The 23,510-nt window shown below is 36.4% G+C and overlaps 1 protein-coding gene across 1 annotated transcript in view; it reads right to left on the reverse strand.

The window, feature by feature from the left end:
- Positions 1–23,510, reverse strand: part of LOC149779311 (uncharacterized) — a 114,801-nt gene that overhangs the window by 37,872 nt on the left and 53,419 nt on the right. Inside the window, exons 35-48 of the mRNA XM_089939930.1 lie at positions 21,915–22,460; positions 20,338–20,477; positions 19,767–19,917; positions 18,031–18,285; positions 16,392–17,179; positions 13,628–15,904; positions 12,520–12,936; positions 10,810–11,334; positions 9,723–10,325; positions 7,302–7,610; positions 4,888–5,316; positions 3,154–3,383; positions 2,604–2,763; positions 309–593 (exon numbers count right to left, since the gene is read on the reverse strand). Coding sequence (XP_089796056.1) covers positions 309–593; positions 2,604–2,763; positions 3,154–3,383; positions 4,888–5,316; positions 7,302–7,610; positions 9,723–10,325; positions 10,810–11,334; positions 12,520–12,936; positions 13,628–15,904; positions 16,392–17,179; positions 18,031–18,285; positions 19,767–19,917; positions 20,338–20,477; positions 21,915–22,460 — 7,115 coding nt within the window. The remainder of the gene's footprint in view (positions 1–308; positions 594–2,603; positions 2,764–3,153; positions 3,384–4,887; positions 5,317–7,301; positions 7,611–9,722; positions 10,326–10,809; positions 11,335–12,519; positions 12,937–13,627; positions 15,905–16,391; positions 17,180–18,030; positions 18,286–19,766; positions 19,918–20,337; positions 20,478–21,914; positions 22,461–23,510) is intronic.

Below are 23,510 nucleotides of genomic sequence, written 5' to 3' on the forward strand. Positions count from 1 at the left end.
TTCTGGTTTATGGTTCCATCACTAGGAAAAATGTTTTGAATTAGTTTGTGATGTTTCAAATGAAAATTCCTCTGTATTATAAATGAAAATAGTGCAGTAAAATATTTTATGTGGTTGGCATAATCGACTAAATGGAAATAAAATCTAAAAGTAGGACAAAAATGGCCTCTGAGTTAATCAAACATATGAACAACATTGAACAATCTGATTCCAGTAACAAATGGTATTTTATGTGGATGGAATGATGCAAAAATAAAATCAAAATTGGTGATTAAACCAGACAGTTCTAAGACTATGAATGGACATACATGCACATGGGCAGAAGAATCGCACTTCATAATCATCACATTGTCCACCATTGTCCCAGTTCAGGCATTTAAGGCCACTTGTAAGATCACATGTGACTGTCTGTTTACTTGCTTTGACATCGTTCTTAGTCTTAGCATCTCGGCACTCAATCACGAGTGGGCTGTCACAGAACATATGGAGAGTACGTATTTTGGATATTGTTTCCAGATCTCCATTTCCAGTGTCGGGTCTGTCAGTGTTGATCCAGGCGGTCCACTGACAGTCTGGATGAACAATTGGTGACACTGCAGAAAACAAAGAAAGGATATTAATGTACCGGTAGTGGTTTTATAAGCTTTTAAAGTATTGATAAATGAACCCATTTGATGATCTAGATTTTAAATCTGAATCATTTTATTTTAATAATATAGTAACATTTTACTGACTTAATAAAGATGCCTTAATGCTTAATGGGCAACTACTTTACTGATTGACTGGAATACCCACCATTAGCAACAAAGACCCAGGACATTAGAAAGCATGACAAAATTTCCCAGTGGCTCTTATTTTTATGTTGCTGATATAACACGATTCTTAAGAGAGTAATGTAACAGAAACCTTCTAAGGCCAAAACTTCGTTAAAATGAAATAGCCTTGAAGCTTAGCTTTGTTCTGGTCCTAAACTTTTCCAGTCTTAAACTTCCCTAAACTGTAAGTTAACTGAAACCCCAAAATATTGAAGAAAAAAAACATTAAGAAAAAATTTTGTTTATGAAATATGTCTGTAATCCTCCAAAGAGAACCCCATAAAAGTTAAGATTAATCATTGATGTGGCTAAACAATGAAAGCTTTCATCAGAGGACATTTCAAAACTGATTTTTACAGCCTTAATCAGAGCATTTGTCAACAATAGGGTCCTTAACAACCTACTGCCTTGCAGTGTATATTAAATAAAATATAGGAATGCCTACGGATACAAGAAAGTTCAGCTGTAAATGATAAAGAACCAGAGCTGTTGTTCCATAATGAACTGACAGATCAATGTCTATGTTGTTTGTTAGATGACAAATGTGGTGTCTATGAAGTTTGCAGTTAGAGCCAACTTGAAAACAGGTGAGTACAGTATTTTAATGCACACTGGGAGTTGCTGTTTAATCGAACATATGACATATTTCCCTGACACCTGTCCATTCATAAAACAGACAATCAACATAAATTAAAAATCAATTTCATTTAGTCCATGGGAATAAATGTGTTGAAAGATTTCACTGTGCCATGAAAATACTCTATAGTGAAGTTGTTGCACCTCTTTCTAGCACAACAAGCATTTAAGAAGGCAAGGCATGGAGTCTATTACCTTTGTGAAATTCCTGAAGCTGCACAGGATTTGAACATTCACAATTAGGCTGGTACAGTTAACAAAGTTCAACTGTTCAGTTTATTTAACTGTTAATGTGAAAATAAATTAATAAATAACAAATCAAAAAGTTTTCAGATTGGAATTTCTAAGAAATTGTTGGCCAATATAAGCAATGAGTCCTTTGATGGTGCATGCTATTTTAACAATCTATCATGTTGGAAATTTCAAGATTTCAGACTGGGGGAAACCTGTAAAGTTTTGCATGGCATGGATTTAAGAGCTAATACCAAATCAAGAGGACAAAAGCTGGCACTGAGTACTAAGTGTCCTCATCTTGTTGTTACCATTTATACCAAATACTCTGGGAACCTATGACACTGCTGTAGGTGTGATGATGCAAGAAAGATCACACAATGTTCTGATGTTTCAAACTAAGTAGCATTCTGTGTTAAATTTAAAGAACATTCTGTGTTAAATTTTGTGTTAAATTGAAGGAGTATTCTGTATTAAATTTATGGTGCATTCTGTGTTAAATTTAAGGAGCATTCTGTGTTAAATTTAAGGAACATTCTGTGTTAAATTCTGTGTTAAATTTAAGGAGTATTCTGTGTTAAATTTAAGGAGCATTCTGCATTAAATTTAAGGAGCATTCTGCATTAAATTTAAGGAGCATTCTGCATTAAATTTAAGGAGCATTCTGTCTTAAGGAGCAATTTATACAGCATATACATTAAAAGACGGATAAAAATAAGTGATGAATTTTTACAAGTTATACAAGTTTTTCTACTCTGATAAAAACATAAATGTGTCATTAAAATTAAAACATTGTATAGTGTGATTGAAAAGATCATAAGGTAAATCACTTTGATGAGAGGTAACATATATTCATATGGATTACAGTGGCTATGTAATCAAGATATTCTTAAGCGTGCATAAAGAGTTCAATATACATACTGTATGGTGCAGGTGTTGGTGTCTTTCCACTTAACATTTCTGGTGCAAGTGTTGTTCTTGGTGTTGGTACACAGCTATCATCTTTTGTGCATTGGATGGTGTTGTTAGCACAGAGGCAATGTGAACACTGGTCGATTGGATTGGTCCAAGTCTCGTAGGGCTGTAAAAGCATGGCATCAATATTACCTCATGATATTACTAAGAGATATTACCCTTCATAACATTATTTTCATGACCAACAAATTTAACTAACGTTAAATACCATTATTTTTAAAATTCTTTACTGGAAGATAATTTAATATTTTCCTTTATATCCTGTCTCATGAAAAGACTGTCCTTTTATAGAAGTTTTCTGCTTATGAAAACTAATTTGTTTTGACAAATAAAAACATAAAAATGAAGACTTCCCAAATGCAAATAGTCACAAGTCAAAGGACAAAAGAGTTTCATTTGACAAGCTGCACATAATGCACAGAGGTACATGTGCACGGGAAGGACCAAATCAAGACGACAGAGCTAAAATCAGTGGAGGCATAAAATAGGGACTCACCTGTGCAATGGTTCCATCCTGTTTAAGGCATGGGCACATGGATTCCTTGACACAGGTTCTCTTGTCCTTCAGAAGCAGCCCTGGAGAGCAGGCAGACATGCCTTCGGGCTTGCATGTGGGAACACATTTATTATCTCTCTCACACATGCCTGTCCTCTGGGCAAAGCCATCACACATTTCATCACAGATGTAAGCACAGGCATTCCAAGTTTCCCCAGGTGGACAAACAGCTAGAAATGAAATGGAAATTCAGAAAAATTTGCCACTCAAATCTATTAGCCCTGCGACAAATATATAACCTGTATATTTTTATCAGTATATTTTGTTTCTGAAATTGCAAACAAAGTAAGCAAACAATGCTAAGATGTCATTGTAGATGTTGTAAAGATGTGATAGAATGTTTCCTTTAGACCAATACAATATGGGTATAAGAATTATGTCATTGTAGATGTTGTACATATGTAACAGAATGTTTCCTTTAGACCAATACAATATGGGTATAAGAATTATGTCATTGTAGATGTTGTACAGATGCGATAGAATGTTTCCTTTAAACCAATACAATATGGTTATAAGAATTATGTCATTGTAGATGTTGTACAGATGTGATAGAATGTTTCCTTTAGACCAATACAATATGGGTATAAGAATTATATGTCATTGTAGATGTTGTACAGATGTGATAGAATGTTTCCTTTAGACCAATACAATATGGGTATAAGAATTATGTCATTGTAGATGCTGTACATATGTGACAGAATGTTCCCTTTAGACCAATACAATATGGGTATAAGAATTATATGTCATTGTAGATGTTGTAAAGATGTGATAGAATGTTTCCTTTAGACCAATACAATATGGGTATAAGAATTATATGTCATTGTAGATGTTGTACATATGTGACAGAATGTTTCCTTTAGACCAATACAATATGGGTATAAGAATTATATGTCAAATAAGTTTAATTTCTGCAGAATCAAAATTTGAACAGCTGGTTGTTAGAGTTTCTTCTAAAACATTAATTTCTTGCTGAGCAAGCATATAATGGCTCTAGAACGATCCACTTAGTGATATGAAAGTTACATTTTGAAACATTTAGAGTAAAAAAAAATAATAATCTTGCCTACCACCCCACAGAACATTGTGCTCTGCAGAACATTTGCCTCTTTCATGTTTATCATGAAAACGTATGAGCTGCCTGATTACAAAATTGGTTATAAGATTTTCAAACATTTTATGAAAAAATTTAAACACAATGTATTGGCGCTGTTGATAACATTTATGATGTGATTACCTGAATTGTGATAACTGAATCAATTTGTCTGCATATAAAGGCAAAAGAAGATGTATGTATGCATGTATGTATGTGTGTGTGTGTGTGTGTGTGTGTGTGTGTGTGTGTATGTGCATGCATGCATGTATGTATGTATGTATGTATGTATGTATGTATGTATGTGTCTATTTAGAATCATTTGAGGGCACCCCAACAATATTTGCTATATGGTGTCAACTTACGGAAAGTTCGAAAAATGAAGAAAAAAAACCATATTGCATAAAAACACTTAGATGACAGACCCTTCCAAATAAATGTAAACATGGAGTACAAGAAGGTAAAATGTAAAACAGAAAGAGAAAATAAGTTGGGCAGTATTTGTACACTAGCAATTGTGGTGGCCACAGAATTCTGGCAAGATAAAAAGAAAGAATAAAGAAACACATAGGCAGTATTTGTACCTGTAATCATGGTTACCGGAGATGGAGTGGCCCCTGGGTATGGTGTGGGCCCAGGAGTTGGAGTAGTGGTGCATTCTGGACTCCAGCATAACAAGCTGACCTCATAATCATAACAAATCTGCCCGACTTGTTCCTTATTGTAGCATCGCAATCCATTAACAATATCACAAGTTACTCCACTCTGTCCAGAAGCTGAAGAAGGCGTGTTGCTATTTGCAACACGGCATTTGATGTCAGAAATTGATTTGCAAAGGCCATATTTGGTCTTCAAGGACTGGATGGTCTCTAGATCACCAGCATCAGTTTGGTCGATCTTTGGTTTATCACTGTTAAGCCATGGAGACCAGGCACACTGGATATGGATGGTCGGATTCAGTGGTTCAACTGGTTTGGGTTGTACTGTTGTAGTATGACCAGGTATTGGCGTGGCTGTAGTAAATGAAGCAGGTTAAGTCTTTGTGAACAGAGTTTAAAATGATTGGTTGTGTTGTAACGTTTTGAAAAATTGATGTAAAAATTAAGGGAAAATGTACCCTGTCAGAAGTTGTACATAAAATGATTGCTGAATGTGCATTTAAAATTTCATAAAATTTGCACAGATTGAAGATCATTGAATCATTCATCAAATTTGCAAAGAAAAGTGAATGTTGGACAGTTGACTCCTTCAGTATGACATAAAAATCACTTTATATTCCCTCACAAATGTGTGGCCAATTTATGACCTGTTGTAAATGACTATGATTTCCCAAGGTCTTGCATGTGTTTCACTGACATTGTCATTTTCTTTCAACTGACTGTTATTGTTAAATTTGTAAAGCAAGCATCTTCTTCCTTAGTTAATAATAATGCATTAAAAATTTTCATATCATTTCGTTTGGCTTTCAATATTTGAAACTAAATGTAAATGATTTACCAAGTTGAGTTTCCATTTCAGAGAGTGCTAAAGGGAGAGGATTATCACCTTTATAGGTTGTCTTACTGAAAGTGTACTTTAATAGCATATCAAAAAGACATAATGATGTTTGTGTGATAAATGAAAAATACATAAATACCTGCAGTAAACACATAAATACAGTTGTATAGTAATTGTGGTTAAATGCTATTTCTTATTTTATTTCATTCAGGTAAAGATTACCCATATATGGATACAACCATTTGTGATGATGTCATCACACAAATGGTGGTGGTTATAGGTGCCTGAACACGAAAAATGTCATTATCTTTATGAGTGAACAATTGTAAAGAATCTGATCGCACTTTATAATAAGCAGGACGTTTGACAATGATAACTTAGCAGCAGCCTGAAAATAATTGCTCTTTAAATCCATTCATGAAATGCATTTACATTTCACTCCGAACATTTTTACTTTTTATTATTCATTTTTTTGCATTTGAGGTCTCCATTCTCTGCAAAGTGATATCATTTAATTTACATTTATTCTGCATTCAAGTTTCTCTTTACTGATAAAATTGCAGATTTCTGGTTTTGTACAAACGATCAATAACTCAGGAATATGTGTTATGTAAATCCATCCTCATTACTGATTATATCTTTCTTAATCCTTTGTGATAAACAAGACTGGAAAGAAAAACTGACATCTGCTTCTCCCACAAACAATATTGGGATATTACACACATAAGCAGTTTAGAAAATTAAAAGGACATAATCTAGGACTACGAAATATGGACTATTTCCAGGAATATATATGCAGAACCTGTTAACCTAATCTGGCACATTTAAATCACAAAAAGCATAAAAGTTAATGGCTAGACAAGAAGTTGGTTTTGAAGCAGGAGCAGGACGACACACTTTCTAGGACATGTGGAATTGGAAGCCAGAATCCAAAATAAAAAAACCCACAGAAACAAAAATAATATCATTATTAAGTCAAGAAAACTGAAATAGTTGGATTTTGGAATGTCAGCATCTAGGCTAATTCTTCTTTACATCAAATGAGGCTAAATCCTATACTCTTTGAAAATATAAGTAAAGTATCATTCATTAGCAGTAGAAAGAAACATCTGCATCAAAATTAGGTGGGGAGATCAAAATGCTGTTTCAGTTGTAGATTGATTTTTCCACAATTATCAATCAGAAATCACCTTCCAAAGTAAAGCAGTTTATGACCGAACCAAAACAAAATCTCTGGCTGAACCTAATGCCCAAAAGCTTTATGATATCAAGACAAGTGCTCTTTATAGATTACTGGTCATGGTATTTCAGTCAAATATATTGGCTTGAAATTAGCCAAGTACAACATATTTGTGACATAAATCTTGTGAATTGATGATTATAACTGCCATATTGTGCAAATTATGAATGCTACGCATCAACAATGTTCTGACTTGATTCATAAAAATGTACAGTGATGCACTACTGTTTCAAGTTTAAAAACTTGGTGTATAATACATACATGAGCATTCACAGAAGTAACGCACTCTATAATCTGAGCAAGTCACCGGGGCATTGTCGTCATTACTGCATTTTAGGCCGTCCTGAACTGTGCATGAAACCTGCTCTCCTGAGCTGTAGTGTGCAATACCAGCATCAGTAACACACTCAATACGAGTCACTTTTCCATTCAGGCAGAAATCAGACAGCTCTTTAGCAGTGAATGACTCATAGTCACCATCACTGAGGTTTGGATTATCTCTGTTGATCCATGAGCTCCAGAAACTCTGTGTGCAAGTGGCAAGTGATGCTGCAGTTGGGACTGACTGACCTGTGAGGGAAAAAAAGCAAACTGATTCCTTGAAAAAAAGTTGCATGTCTGTATGCATGTGGTGTAATCACTAATAGTTACATATTACTGGTTAAATGTTAAGAAGTTGAGAAATAGCTGATTATATGCCTACTCCTAGATTCCACTCCTAATTAGCTAAAAATAACATGTCAAACACTTTATACAAAAATAAAAGTTTCGCATGAAATAATTGTTTTAAAACAAAACTTGAATTGAACATGCAATATTTTTCTTGTATGTGATGCATATTACAAACATGCCGGTAGTTATTATATATTAATACAAACAGGTAAACTTTGATAAGTCAAACATCATGTACCTTTTTGCTATTAAGCTCTTAATTCATGCACTACATAGTCTACAATTTGCTTGAGAACTCTCAATTTAAACACTGCTTATGCTACATTTTGTTTCAGATATCTCAGTTATACACCAATTATGTTCCAGAAAAATCAATTTATACACATACTTATACTTTAGTTTGATCCAGAACTCAATTTATGTATTAGTGTTACACTTTGTTTGAATTCCCAATTAATGTACTATTGGTACTTATGTTACACTTTGCTCCAAAACATTGAAGTTATACTTCTTCTAGAACTTTCAGTTTTTACACTATGTATGCTAAACTTTCTTCTAGAATTCTCAGCTTTTACACTATGTATGCTAAACTTTCTTCTAGAATTCTCAGCTTTTACATTATGTATGCTAAACTTTCTTCTAGAATTCTCAGCTTTTACACTATGTATGCTAAACTTTCTTCTAGAACATTCAGTTTATACATTATGTATGTTAAACTTTCTTCTAAAATTCTCAGTTTATACACAATGTATGTGAAACTTTTTTCTAGAATTCTCAGCTTATACACATTGTATGCTAAACTTTCTTTTAGAATTCTCAGTTTATACACTATGTATGCTAAACTTTCTTCGAGAATTCTCAGTTTATACACTATGTATTTCAAACTTTCTTCTAAAATTCTCAGTTTATACACTATGTATGCTAAACTTTTTTCTAGAATTCTCAGTTTATACACTATGTATGCTAAACTTTCTTCTAGAATTCTCAGTTTATACACTAAGTATGCTAAACTTTCTTCTAAAATTTTCAGTTTATACACTACACATGTTAAACTTTCTTCTAAAATTCTCAGTTTATACACTATGTTTGATAAACTTCTAATATTCTCAGTTTATTAACTACTTACGACACATTTCTTGCCAGAACTCACAATTAATACACTATGTATGCTACACTTTGTTCTAGACCTCTAAATGTGTACACTACTTATACTATATTTTGCCTCAGAACACTCTATTCACACATTACTTATGCTACACTTTGTTCTAGAACCCTCACCATAATGCTGAATGCCAACTTGTATGTCCTATCCTGGCTACTTGGTATTAGCACCATGGTCATGATGACATTACAAAATCTTATTGGATTCCTCAGAACTGTAGGTCTTTTATGCAACATAATTGTCAAAGTAAGTCATTTCACCATCACCTTCAAGGCTATGTTCCCTAGCAATTGTATTTTAGTACACTCGGTACACAAAGACCATCAGAGATGATGTTGTTTGGGGTACATTTAACTGGCTTTCTCAGTCATGCTTTAAATAATTAAATATATATAGATATTGTGTGAGACTTTTTTGAAGCTATTTGTCTATTTAAAGAATTTTTCCATCTCATTTTAGCAAAATAAATGGTGACGTAAAAATAAAAAGAACTTGAAGTTTTCAAAAGTGTACATCTGTAACAAAAAACATGTGATTATACATGGAGTAACTATTTTCATGTAACACACAAAGAATGTTACCTATATCATCTGCAAGGCATATACTGATGCCAATACACACAAATTTAAAGGTAGTTTGATGCAGTCAACACAAATGAATTTAAATTCCAAACATCTAATATATTCATGTTTTAATAAAAAGGATCAAGGCACTAACTATTTTTGCTCAAGTTTGACAATTATACAAATACCTTTTGAGATTAACTTTAAAGTTTGCACTGTATTGGGGTCAACAAGAACAAGGAAATAACTATGAATCTTTAGCTCTTTTTAAGGAGCAATGCTTACCTGGCTGAGGAAGAGCAGATGGGGTCTCTCCAGTCTCTTGTCCTGGTTTGGATGTTGGTGTTCTACCTGACAGCTGTCCAGGTTGAGCTGTTGGTGTACCACTTGGCAACATTCCTGGTTTAGCTGTTGGAGTCTTGCCTGATAACATTCCTGGTGGAATAAGAGTTGGTGTCTCTCTAGAGAGTTGTCCTGTCTGGGCTGTTGGTGAACCACCTGACAATATACCTGGCTGAGCAGTTGGGGTCTGACCTGACAATAGTTCTGGTTGAGCAACTGGTGTCTTTCCAGAAACTTCTCCTGGTTTAGCTGTTGGTTTACTACCTAACAAAATTCCTGGCTGAGCAGTTGGAATCTCTACAGGCACTTGTCCTGGTTGAGCAGTTGGAATCTCTCCTGACACTTGTCCTGGCTGAGCAGTTGGAATCTCTACAGGCACATGTCCTGGCTGAGCAGCTGGTGTGCCTCCTGACAACAATTCTGGATGAGCAGTTGGTGTCGGGCCTGATAACATTCCTGGTTTGGGTGTTGGTGTGCCAACAGAGAATATTCCTGGCTGAGCAGTTGGGATCTCTCCAGTTATCATTCCTGGCTGAGGAGTCGGAGCTATAGCAGGGTGAAAATAGGGAATAAAACTGTTACTTCCATCCTATAATTGGAAACATTTGAAGAAACATAAAAATATGCTTATCCTACAAAGGACTCTACACAGACTTCTGATGCGATGATATTTTCTTTTTTTTCAGTTCATCACAAATAAGAATCAATTCTGAATACATTTTGTTATATGAAATGTGATCAGTGTTGATTCTTTTTTCAACAAAATTCTAAATTCTTTTTCTTTCTTTCAAAGATAAGTATTTCTTATATCAAACAAATGTAGGTTTGGAGGGACTAGATTTTAAAGTTACAATATGAAGTGATTCTGAATACTCAGGTGCCTTTTTAGATAGATTACACTGTATATAAGAGTTCATGTCTGCATTTTCATTTTTTTATCATATATACATGTTTACAGAATATAATAAATGAAGGTTAACAATCTGAAACTAAACCCCTTCAGAACACATAGAGAAACATTTATACATACTTGTGCAGACTTGTTCTTCGCATTCATACCGGATCTTGTAATCCTGACAACCAATCGGGAAGTTGGTCATGCCATCACAAATCACACCATTCTGGATGCTACACTCCATCATATCACCTGAGTTTTCAGAAGAAACTCCATTTACAGTTTCACATTCAACAGCTGTTATCTTTCCTGATCCACATAACCTGAGCAACTCCTCTGCTGTCATTGATTCCTTGTCACCATCAACAGCTGGTGGTGGTGCTGGTGAGTTGCGATTAACCCACATTGACCATCGTCTCCTTGGAACACAGATCAATGGTGCAGCTGTGGGAGTTTCAGCTTGACCAGGAGTGGGTTGAGCTGTTGGGATGTTATTGCTTCCAGCAGGAATTTTAGCTGTGGATATACTACTACCATAGGATCCTGGGAGAGGTCCTTTCAAAGGTGTCTCTCCTTGCTGCAGGTTAGGACCTTGGGTTGGAGTTGCTGTCTGACTTGCCACAGGAGATACTGTGGAATATGGTGTTGGCTTGGTGGGTCCTACAAAATTATAATCACTAAATTTATTTCCCTTGTCAATGAAAAATAATGTCCTCTGAGATATTATTCTATGCATTTTGGGTGAATCATTTTGTCTCTCAGGTGTGTAAAGGTTATGTGAAACTAAAATAAACTGACAATCAGTTATGTTGTGAAATAAGCCATTTCAAGCGCTACAATACTTTTTAACACAAAGAAGTAAGTCTTAAAAACCTGGCCATAGCATGAAATCTGAAGTCTTTCAACACACAATCAAATTTGTAATGAAGCCTCCCAGGTTTCTTAAAAAGTACTTTGTTAAATTTTATGTTGTTATTAGCTCACTCAATACAGCAATGGCCATCTCTGCAAACAAATCTAATGTCAGTCATATCGATAAGACCTTACCAAGAATTACCCACAATGGCTTGAAAAAATGGCTGATACATATAGGAATTTCTATGACTACAATTGTATGTTATATACTACACTTCTAACTGAAACCGACATTCATTTTCCAAATTAACAGATCTCTAATACTGACAAGGTTTTCTTTTATCATTTTTAAACTGCTGGAGTAATTTTTGTCTCAAAATAATAAGGGTATACCTATTAGACCATGCTGAAATAGACTATAGTGAAATGGAATACCTATTACAATACTGAAAAAGACTATAGTGGCAGGGCATGCCAATTAGACCATGCTGAAATAGATTATAGTGGAAAGGTATACCTATTAAACCATGCTGACATAGATTATGGTGGAATGTTATACGTAATGGGCCATGCTGAAATAGATTATGGTGGACTGGTACACCTATTAGACCATGCTGAAATAGACTATAGTGGAAGGGTATACATATTGGACCATGCTGAAATAGACTATAGTGGAAGGGTATACATATTGGACCATGCTGAAATAGACTATAGTGGAAGGGTATACATATTAGACTATGCTGAAATAGTCTATAGTGGAAGGGTATACCTATCAGACCAAACTGAAACAGAATATAGCTGAAGGGTATACCAATTAGACCATGGTGAAATAGACAATAATGTGAATTTTCAGATATTGAACTATGCTGAAATACATTAAAGTGGACCGGAATACCTATTAGTCCATACTAAAATAGACCATAGTGGAAGCAAGCTGCACTAATAGTGACAAGGTGATAATATATTCACCATATTTGTTATTGTACATACCTTCACATATAGTCTCCTCACACTGATATCTGATCATATAATCCTGACAACCCACTGGGAAGTTGTCAGCTGTATTACACTGCACTCCACTTGCCATGTCGCAATACATTGCATCTCCAGTGCTGTAGTATGGAATATTATTTGTTGTCTTGCATTCAACACTAGTGATCTTCCCAGAGCCACAGAACATGGACAAATCCTTGGCATTCATGGACTCATAATCACCATCCCCAGAGTCTGGCCTATCATTATTGATCCAGTTAGACCACTTCATGATTGTAGAGCATACAGTTGGTGCTGCAGTGGGGCTGTCAGCTTCACCAGTGAGTGGATGTTCTGTTGGGGTGGCATTACTTAGTTGTCCTGGAGCAGCAGTCGGGATTCCAGTCTGACCTTGAACTGGTGCTGGGGTTGGACCTATGAGGAGTAAATTTTATGATCACCCCTTGAATTATGCAAAATTGTTATCAAAAAGTAAATTCAAAGGTTCATAAATAGACTTCAGATATTCACTTATCTCAAGGTTTATGCATAGAATCAGAGAATGATGTGGAATTTAAAAGACTGATGCTGACAAGTTAGTATGAATATAGAATATTTAAAGGGAACAAGACCTGAATACATCAAAAAATCGAATCCACATACGAAGAAAGTCAACCTATATTTCTTTCATAAATATGACTACTGGTTACTTCCTATCAGCACCTACATGTTAAACATATAGAAGTTGCAATTTAAACAGAAATATATACTTTTCACTCAGGCTCTTGTGTTTTTTCATTTGTCCAATAACTGTGATAATCAGTCCAGAAACAATGTATATCAAACACTAGTCTTGATAAATACATGAAGCATTTTAAAGTAGAGGGTTGAAGATGGCTACATTTAGAAAGATTACGCTTGTTTATCTGACATTACATGGCACATCAGCATATTAAAGGCTTTATAGTGCCAAGTAGTGTTAGTAAAGTGCCTTGAGAAGACACATCTGTGCAAGCAGCCTACCTGGACTAATTTTGAGTAGAATTCAAACCTGCAAACTTTGATATTTAAGTCTGGCACATTAACTACTGCAGCTCCTACTTTGGTTTAAAAGCAAAATACATACCTGAACAAACTTCTTCTTCACAATGATATCGCACCATGTAATCCTGACAGCCAACTGGGTAGTTATCCATCCCATTACAAAATGCTCCCTGTGAAACATCACATGTCATCCGGTCACCTGTGCTGTAGCTTGGTATTCCATTAATGGACTGGCATTCAACTGCTGTGATTTTTCCTGAACAGAATGCTTTGATTTCCACAAAAGTCATGGCTTCTTTTTCACTGTCCATAGGACTTGTAGGTGTATTATTGTTAACCCAGTTGGACCACTTTCTGAGCATTTCACAAGCAGGTGTAGGAGCTGCTGTTGCTGTTATTCCAGATACTTTTCCTGGTTGAGCTGTTGGTGTGCCACCTGATAACATTCCTGGTTGAGCAGTTGGGCTCTCTCCTGGCACTTGTCCTGGTTTAGATGTTGGTGTACCATCTGAGAACCATCCTGGCTGAGCAGTTGGCATCTGTCCTGACACTTGTCCTGGGTGAGCTGTTGGCATACCACCTGACAACTCTCCTGGTTGAGCAGTTGGGATTTCTCCTGGCACTTGTCCTGGTTTAGCTGTTGGTATACCCCCTGAGAACCATCCTGGCTGAGCAGTTGGCATCTGTCCTGACACTTGTCCTGGGTGAGCTGTTGGCATACCACCTGACAACTCTCCTGGTTGAGCAGTTGGGATTTCTCCTGGCACTTGTCCTGGTTTAGCTGTTGGTGTACCCCCTGAGAACCATCCCGGCTGAGCAGTTGGCATCTGTCCTGACACTTGTCCTGGGTGAGCTGTTGGCATACCACCTGACAACTCTCCTGGTTGAGCAGTTGGGATTTCTCCTGGCACTTGTCCTGGTTTAGCTGTTGGTGTACCCCCTGAGAACCATCCTGGCTGAGCAGTTGGCATCTGTCCTGACACTTGTCCTGGGTGAGCTGTTGGCATACCACCTGACAACTCTCCTGGTTGAGCAGTTGGGATTTCTCCTGGCACTTGTCCTGGTTTAGCTGTTGGTGTACCCCCTGAGAACCATCCTGGCTGAGCAGTTGGCATCTGTCCTGACACTTGTCCTGGGTGAGCTGTTGGCATACCACCTGACAACTCTCCTGGTTGAGCAGTTGGGATTTCTCCTGGCACTTGTCCTGGTTTAGCTGTTGGTGTACCCCCTGAGAACCATCCTGGCTGAGCAGTTGGCATCTGTCCTGACACTTGTCCTGGGTGAGCTGTTGGCATACCACCTGACAACTCTCCTGGTTGAGCAGTTGGGATTTCTCCTGGCACTTGTCCTGGTTTAGCTGTTGGTGTACCCCCTGAGAACCATCCTGGCTGAGCAGTTGGCATCTGTCCTGACACTTGACCTGGTTTAGCTGTTGGCATACCACCTGACAACTCTCCTGGCTGAGCAGTTGGAATTTCTCCTGACACTTGTCCTGGTTTAGCTCTTGGTGTACCACCTGAGAACATTCCTGGTTGAGCAGTTGGCATCTGTCCTGACACTTTTACTGGGTGAGCTGTTGGCATAACACCTGACACATTTCCTGGGTGAGCACTTGGGCTCTCTCCTGGCACATGTCCTGGCTGAGCTGTTGGTGTACCACCTGACAACATTCCTGGATGAGCAGTTAGGATCTCTCCAGAAATATGTCCTGGCTGAGCAGTTGGTGTTACTCCAGAGAGTTGTCCTGGATGGGCTGTTGGTGTACCACCTGACAATATTCCTGGTTGAGCAGTTGGAATCTCTCCTGGCACTTGTCCTGGTTTAGCTGTTGGTGTATCACCTGACAACATTCCTGGTTGAGCAGTTGGGCTCCCTCCTGGCACTTGTCCTGGTTTTGGTGTTGGTGTGCCACCTGATGACATTCCTGAATGAGCAGTTGGCATCTCTCCTGACATTTGTCCTGGTTGAGCAGTTGGTGTGCGTCCAGTCAACATTCCTGGTTGGGCAGTTGGGGTCTGGCCTGACAACATTCCAGGTTGGGCAGTTGGTGTTTCATCAGACACTTGTCCTGGTTTTGGTGTTGGTGTGCCACCTGACAATACCACTGGCTGGGCAGTTGGTATTTCTCCAGATACCTGTCCAGGTTTAGCTGTTGGTGTGACAACTGACACAATTCCTGGCTGAGCAGTTGGTGTACTACCTGATAATGTTCCTGGATGAGCAGTCGGTGTCTTGCCAGGTTGTTCAGTAGGGGTCTTGTCAGAAATATTACCTGGTTTTGGTGTTGTAGTAGTTTTTGCTGGTTTTGTTCTTGTAGGAATCCCTGAATCATGCACTGGTACTCTTGTTGGTAAACCAGCTGTGAAAGGAAACAGACTGAATTTTAACAAATATTTCTAAACATCAAATTCTGAACAAAATGAATGGTTGTTGATTACAACAGAACGGCATTTCAGTGATTCTAAAACAAAAGTTAGCCTTGCTTGGCATGTATTATCAGATATAAAACCATGGTATTTGTAGCTATTCTTTACATTTTCAAGTGACAGGGAGATAGCTCTTTGGTAGTGAAAATACAGATTTACATCAGCAAAACCTTTTCTTTCCTTTTAATGGGAAATACTTCCAAAATTAACGTGTCCTTCACTTGGAAAGACACATGAAAAGGTTTATGTAGAATGGGACACAGGTGGAATGAAATGCAGATACGGATGACTGGGCCCCAGCAGAATCAAGATGAAAGTGTTGTCTGTAAATTTTTTACACTATAATGTATCATACATCATATGCACCAAAATATAGACACAATTACAGTAATATGTAAGTACATGTACTTCAAAACTTACGAGCACAATCACAGTAATAACGGATCCTAAAGTCTTCACAAGGGACTGGAAAGTTATCACTGTTCTTGCAGGTGAAACCACTGTTCACATTACATGTTGTGCCAACAGATCCACTGCTGTACACTGGAATGCCTGCAACAGTCTCGCATTCAATTCTTGTAATCAGTCCATTTGAACAGAAGGTCTTCTTTTCGACCTCAGTCATGAATTCATGTTCAATGTAGTCCATGTCTGAGGTTGGAGTCATTTTGTCGATGTAACCTGACCATTTGGGTTGGCATGCATATGGTGCAAAAGTTGGAGTCTCAGTTTGATCTTGGATTGGTGACAGTGTTGTGGAACAATCATCACAGAAAACTCTGATCTCATAGTCCATACATTTGCCATCTGCTTGCTTTGAAGCATCACACATGACACCATTCATATTGAGATCACAGATCACATCAGTCTCACCAGCTTGATTGTATGGGATGTGTGTTCCTACTGTTCTACATTCAATGGCCTGGATGGTTGTAGGTTCACACATGGTGACCATTTTCTTCATCTCCCATACATTTTCAAACTCTCCAAGATCATCAGGAGTATTAATGTTGCTCCATGGTGTCCAGTAAGCACAGGTGGTAGCTGTAGGCCCAGCTGTGGGTGCTGGGGTTGGGACTGCAGTGGGACTAAGACCTGGTCCTGTTGATACCACAGTTGCTATAGTTGTCATAACAGAAGATGGTGCTTTGCAGCCAATGACATTGAAGCGAAGTGCAATGCCATCATGCCATTCCACTGGATTTATCCTATGAAGTAAGGTAAACATATTTAATTTCATGAACAACACACAAGTTTGTACTCATGTTCTTTACTTCTTACTGACCATTCAGGTTTGAACCAAAATTTTATTTATTATGTAAAACAATGCTTATGTTATGTTATGCTATATATTATGAATATGCTAAAGATTTCAACACCATGTCTCCATTACTATAAAATGAAGTATTTGATTACAGTTACATTGTGGTAATAATTTGCAGCAATTATCTATTATTGACCCTGAAAGGTTATTACTGCTATTTCAATTTTGCAAAATCTAACAGGCTGTTTTGATTATACATACCGTACTGACATGAGTTGTTGGCCTCAGGTATGGGATGAAATGTATCATACCACTCAATTTGTGATAAGTTTTTGTTTTCATAAATTTTAAACTTTTGTCTTAGACTACAACTGTTCATGTAAAATGACAGAACTAAGCAGGCTATTTTGCTGCAAGACAGTCTTTAGTACACATACATGAGACTTATAACCTAAGCCATACTTTTAATCAACAAGAAAAAGCAATAACGCAGTTTACTCTGATTATCAATGACCATGAAACTCATCAGCAGCAGTTGGAAATGGATGTATCATTTAAGAATATGTGTTACTGCTGATAAAGAAACAATGGAGAATGCTTCTTCTATGAGAGCTTACTTATTTTCCAGATGTCTTGTAGAATAACATAATAATTATTAGGCTGATCATTGGTGATAAATGTCAAAATTTCATGGACAATGCTTAGTACTGAATTCCATTGGGATATTGCCTGGATGTATCTTTTTGGGTATAACATAATCGTATCACAGATTACAGAAGGTAGATGAAGTTATACCTGACAAATCTGCCAATGACAACTTGGAAGGTATTAGTGACAGGTGTGTTCTGGTCAGTGTTAGCTGTAAAGATTCTGGGTGTGCTGTCTTTATATGAAACAGGGATTGATATCCAGTTTCGACCATCATTGCTGTAGAATACTTGGTACTTGGTCACCCACTGTGGCATATCAGCTCTACCTTGGGTGATAATACCAGCAAAAGCATATGGAGCCAAGAAATCCACCTGAATCCACTGGCGAGCATTGCTGACCCTGAAATCAGTCACAGATGAGTGAGTGCTATTGATTGAATTCAAGTGTGACTGACATTGTGTAACACCACATACATGTTTTGCACCATCACATGTATGCATTCATAACTTGTACAAAAGACATGTTCATACCTTGCAGGGAATATCTATTTTTGTTCCAATTGTTCTATAGAAAAATAATGACTGCTCTACTCCAAACATTTTTACCAACTTTAGAATAACTATTTACTATTTTAAATTATTAGAGATAAAGCTGGGAATCAATCTCATTAATTTTTTCAGGGTCTTCAGCTTTTCTTCAATGCTATACTATGTTCCAATATCACCATCATACAAATACCTGGTTGATAAGACATTTAAACAACTATATTATACAGGTATTCCACAGAGAGTTTATGATAACTTGTTTTCTTTCCAAAGAATATATCGAGACTGATACATGTTATTTTATCATATCAGCTTCCAATGGAATTTAATATCTGGAATGATAAATATTATCACAAGAGCTCCCAGAAGAATATCTGGAAAGTGATATATGTTATCTGAAGAATTTCCAATGGAATATTTGGATATTGATACCTGTCACCAGAATAATTCCTATGGAATATTTGGATATTGATACCTGTCACCAGAATAATTCCTATGGAATATTTGGATATTGATACCTATCACCAGAAGAATTCCCTCTGGAATATTTGGATATAGATACCTGTCACCATTAGAATTCCCTATGGAATATCTACATATTGCTACCTGTCACCAGAAGAATTCCCTATGGAATATCTAGATATCGATACCTGTCACCAGAAGAATTCCCTATGGAATATTTGGATATTGCTACCTGTCACCAAAAGAATTCCCTATGGAATATCTGGATATTGGCATCTGTCATCAGACAAGCTCTGTATGGAATATTTGGATATTGCTACCTGTCACCAGAAGAATTCCCTATGGAATATTTGGATATTGCTACTTGTCACCAGAAGAATTCCCTACGGAATATCTAGATATTGCTACCTGTCACCAGAAGAATTCCCTATGGAATATCTGGATATTGGCATCTGTCATCAGACAAGCTCTATATGGAATATGATTATGACATGATCTCTTTACAGCGAAAATCCACAGCATTGTGGCATGCCTAATATATTTTTAGTGCAGAAATTTCAAATTCTGCTAATAGCCCCATCTAAATTTAATGCTCTGATGATCTCCAATCTTGATGTCTATTTCTTAAATATTTTAGGAGGAACAAAACAAAAGCTGTATGATAAATTCAACTTCTCTTAGCCACAGAGACAAATATTTATACAAAGCAATCACAGTATTTTATTTGTGCTTTGTTTTTATTTGTTTCAATATATTCAAATCCAAAAAAGTAGTGCAACATGGAAAATATATCCTATCATTCTAAATAAAATATTATGCCATTCATTTTTAAATCCATACTATTTCAAGCAAAATATTAAAACTTCTACTTACTGAGGCACCCATGCTCCAGCAAAGCTGCCATCTTTCTCTAAATACAACCGTCCTCTAGAGGCAGAATGGAATGTATCCTGGCTGCTTGATGCACTCAACTGCTTGTCACCAACGATTAGTGAGTTTTCAACACCCATAGGAACATCACATACTTCAAGGAAAATATTGCAAATTCGTGACAATTCATTATTTAGACCTAATAAATTCACAGCATCTAGTCATTAACATGCATCTTCTCAATTAAAGCATTTATTTTCAAAACTATTAACACACAAGCATGTACATCCACCTAACTAACACTTTTAGTTATATATATATATATATAAACTTTTTATCTGACTGCTCCGTTGGCCTAGTGATTAGAGTGTCCCCCTTGGATGCAGGAGGTTTTATCCAAATGGAGGAAAAATAGCTTTGTTACAAACAATGTCAATTTTTAAATATTAAAGCTGATACCCAGAAAAACTGAAGTTATATACCATTCTTTTAAATGGTGAATCCATTATATTAGCAGCACAAAGTATCTCTACCCCCCCTCAGAAAATATGTGTGATGACTCTCATACACTGACCTGACAATGGAATAGCTGTGTCAGTTGGTGTCACAGTTTCATGATGACTTTGTGTTGGTGTTTCCCCATTAAACATTCCTGGTGTAGCTGTAGGTATACCAGAGCCTCCATTAGGTGGAATAGCTGTAGGTGTCTCTCCACTTCATAAACAAAAGATGCATATACTCTATTTAATAGTAATGTACATGCATTAATCAAATGATAATGCAATTCCTACAAACTGTATTATAAATAAAGAAAACAAGCAAGAAAAGAAGGTCTTCATTGCAATAACTTACAAATATTTATATAAGGAACAGGAAGTGTGTTAGTGTGAGAGGAAACAATTTATCCTTAAAATTTTCAGTAACCTTTATATTATATGCTCATTTTTTTAATTCTACCTAAAGCTTAATTATGTCAACGAAATACACTACAAGAAACAACATAAATGAATGTATGCCGTATTCCAAAACTAAATACACAAGCGCAGAATCATCATTACACAAGAACAACATTATTACTGCGCAAATAACTCTGCCCAGATAAATCTGAACTTAGTCGTGCACTCGACATAACTTTCGAAAGAAAATGGCGTGTCTAGTTAAAATTAAAATTTGGAGCCATATTGTGAATGAATGTGCATTGCAACAACTTTTCCATTTGATCTGGAATGAACAGATTTTGGCATTTTTTTCGATTCTATGAAATTTTATGATTATGGACTGGATTTGTATGTGACAATTCCACATCAGATACATGAGATTGAAGAAGCTACAGAAAAGCGTGTTGACATCTGCAGATGTGTTTCTGTTTCTGTCACTGAATGTTTTAATTCATAATGTGGGAAAAATATGAAATCTTTCAATTGAAGCAATTATCAAAAAGATGCAATGGAATTTAATGCTTACTTCTTTTGAGCGCAGTAAGGAGGATGTAATTGCACTTATATTCAAAATTACAGTACAATTTCGAAATGTGTAATCAAGATTGAGAACCTATGACATGGCTCATGTAATTCAGATTTGCAAAAACTAAGAAATTACATTTTGAGGAAATTCATGATGTAAAACTAAGTATATATTTTTTTGCCATTCTTATTACCAGCTAAAGAAGACAGTATATGACTTGTCACTTAAGTGTTATTTGTAAGGACCTGTTCTTGCGTCTGTTGTATACTGTAGCTAGCCTAAATCCAAAACATTGTATCAACGTGGAATGTGCCAAATCAGCTGGTATGTGGCAGTCCACGAAACATCTCTTTCAGTTCATTCAGAAACAAATTTAAACAACCACAACGTAAAGCGCCTCTTATGCGAGTGTACATGATTTGTTTACAAATCAAAAGTGCTAACGTCTGCATTCCATTGTTTGTTTACAATAAAAAGCAGTTCCTTTATGCACGTGAATGCTATATGTGTATTGGCGTGCGGGTTCAATATCAGGTAATACTGCACGATTCTGACAATGTAAAGTTAACGGAGAAAAAAATGAGCATATAATAATTCAAAATACTGCAAACAGTGATCAGTATTGCACTGACCTACATGAAACATAAAACTGTATATGCAGAATGTGTTTCTTATAAAGGCACTAACCTTAACATATTGGGAGCTAGTGTTGGTGTTTCTCCACTTAGCATGTTTGGAGCAGCAGTTGGAGTTCCACCACTAAGCATATTTGGCACAGCAGTTGGTGTGTCTCCACTCAACATGTTGGGTACTGGTGTTGGTGTTTTCAGATCACCAATTTGTGGATGACCTGTGGGTGTGTTGGAGTGAATAGAAGGTGGTGCTGCAGTGGGAACATTAGCCTTGTTTGGATTGCATCCAAGGATATTCATGCGAAGTGCAGCTGATGAGCCTGTCCATGAGACTGGATAAATTCTGATATACTGTGCTGTGATGTTACGATTGAACAAATACCGAACTGGTGTTGATTCATCTTTATTGCCGCCGAAAATTTTGGGATTGTTGTCTCCTGGAGTGTCGGAGTAGGGAGTAAATGAATGTCCATCAAAGCTGAAGGAGACATAGTACTGGGTGACCCATCGGTTACCGCCAAATTCACCTTGAGTTATAACACCTGACAAAAGCTTTGGACTTCCGAAATTCACCTCAATCCATGGCTTCTTGTCATCAGTTCTACAAAGTATGCAAAATTAAAATTGTATCAACCTCTATACAATTTACATAAGAAAACAACAACAAAATTGGCAGGGGGGTATTCAGCATATCCTCATGATTTACGATTTTTAAATTAAATATAGACTCTGGAGTGCTCACTGCAAATGAAATTTATGACATGAATGATGCCTGTCTTTTTACAAAGATCATAAAGCCAGAAATCAATCGATTCATTTCACAGATTTCATCAGACATGTAATAAATGTTATATTTTACATGAAACATTACACACAATATTGTGGACCAATAAGTATTTCTAAAAATTGTGTTTAGCCAGAAATTTAATCAGACCCCATTAAGATATGCAATACGAGCTACGACACTAAACCGAGTCACTATGAAAATACCAGTTCAGTTTAGTGTGGCATCAATCGTAACATCATTTTGCATTGCTTTTCTTTACTTTACTTCAAAAAAACATGTGAAATTGATGTGGAAAAGTGTTATATTTTATCAGTGGTAAATTTGTTGGCACTGCTTTCTTTACCATAAAATACTTGTGAAAGTGGTGTAGAAAAGTGTTATATTTTATCAGTGAGGTAAATTTGTTGGCACTGCTTTCTTTACCACAAAATACTTGTGAAAGTGATGTAGAAAAGTGTTATATTTTATCAGTGTGGTAAATTTGTTGGCATTGCTTTCTTTACCACAAAATACTTGTGAAAGTGATGTAGAAAAGTGTTATATTTTATCAGTGAGGTAAATTTGTTGGCATTGCTTTCTTTACCACAAAATACTTGTGAAAGCGATGTAGAAAAATGTTATATTTTATCAGTATGGTATAATTTTTTGCATTGCTTTCTTTACTATAAAATACTTGTGAAAGTGATGTAGAAGTGTTATATTTTATCAGTGTGATAAATTTGTTTGCATTGCTTTCTTTACCACAAAATACTTGTGAAAGTGATGTGGAAAAGTGTTATATTTTATCAGTGTGGTAATTTGTTTGGCAGGCATTGTTTGCTAACATCCCTGTAAGGAATAACACATAACTGGGAGTAAACTGAT

Source organism: Sinohyriopsis cumingii, chromosome 17 (assembly GCF_028554795.1).
Source record: "Sinohyriopsis cumingii isolate HCF-2022 chromosome 17, ASM2855479v2, whole genome shotgun sequence".
Taxonomy (NCBI): domain Eukaryota; kingdom Metazoa; phylum Mollusca; class Bivalvia; order Unionida; family Unionidae; genus Sinohyriopsis; species Sinohyriopsis cumingii.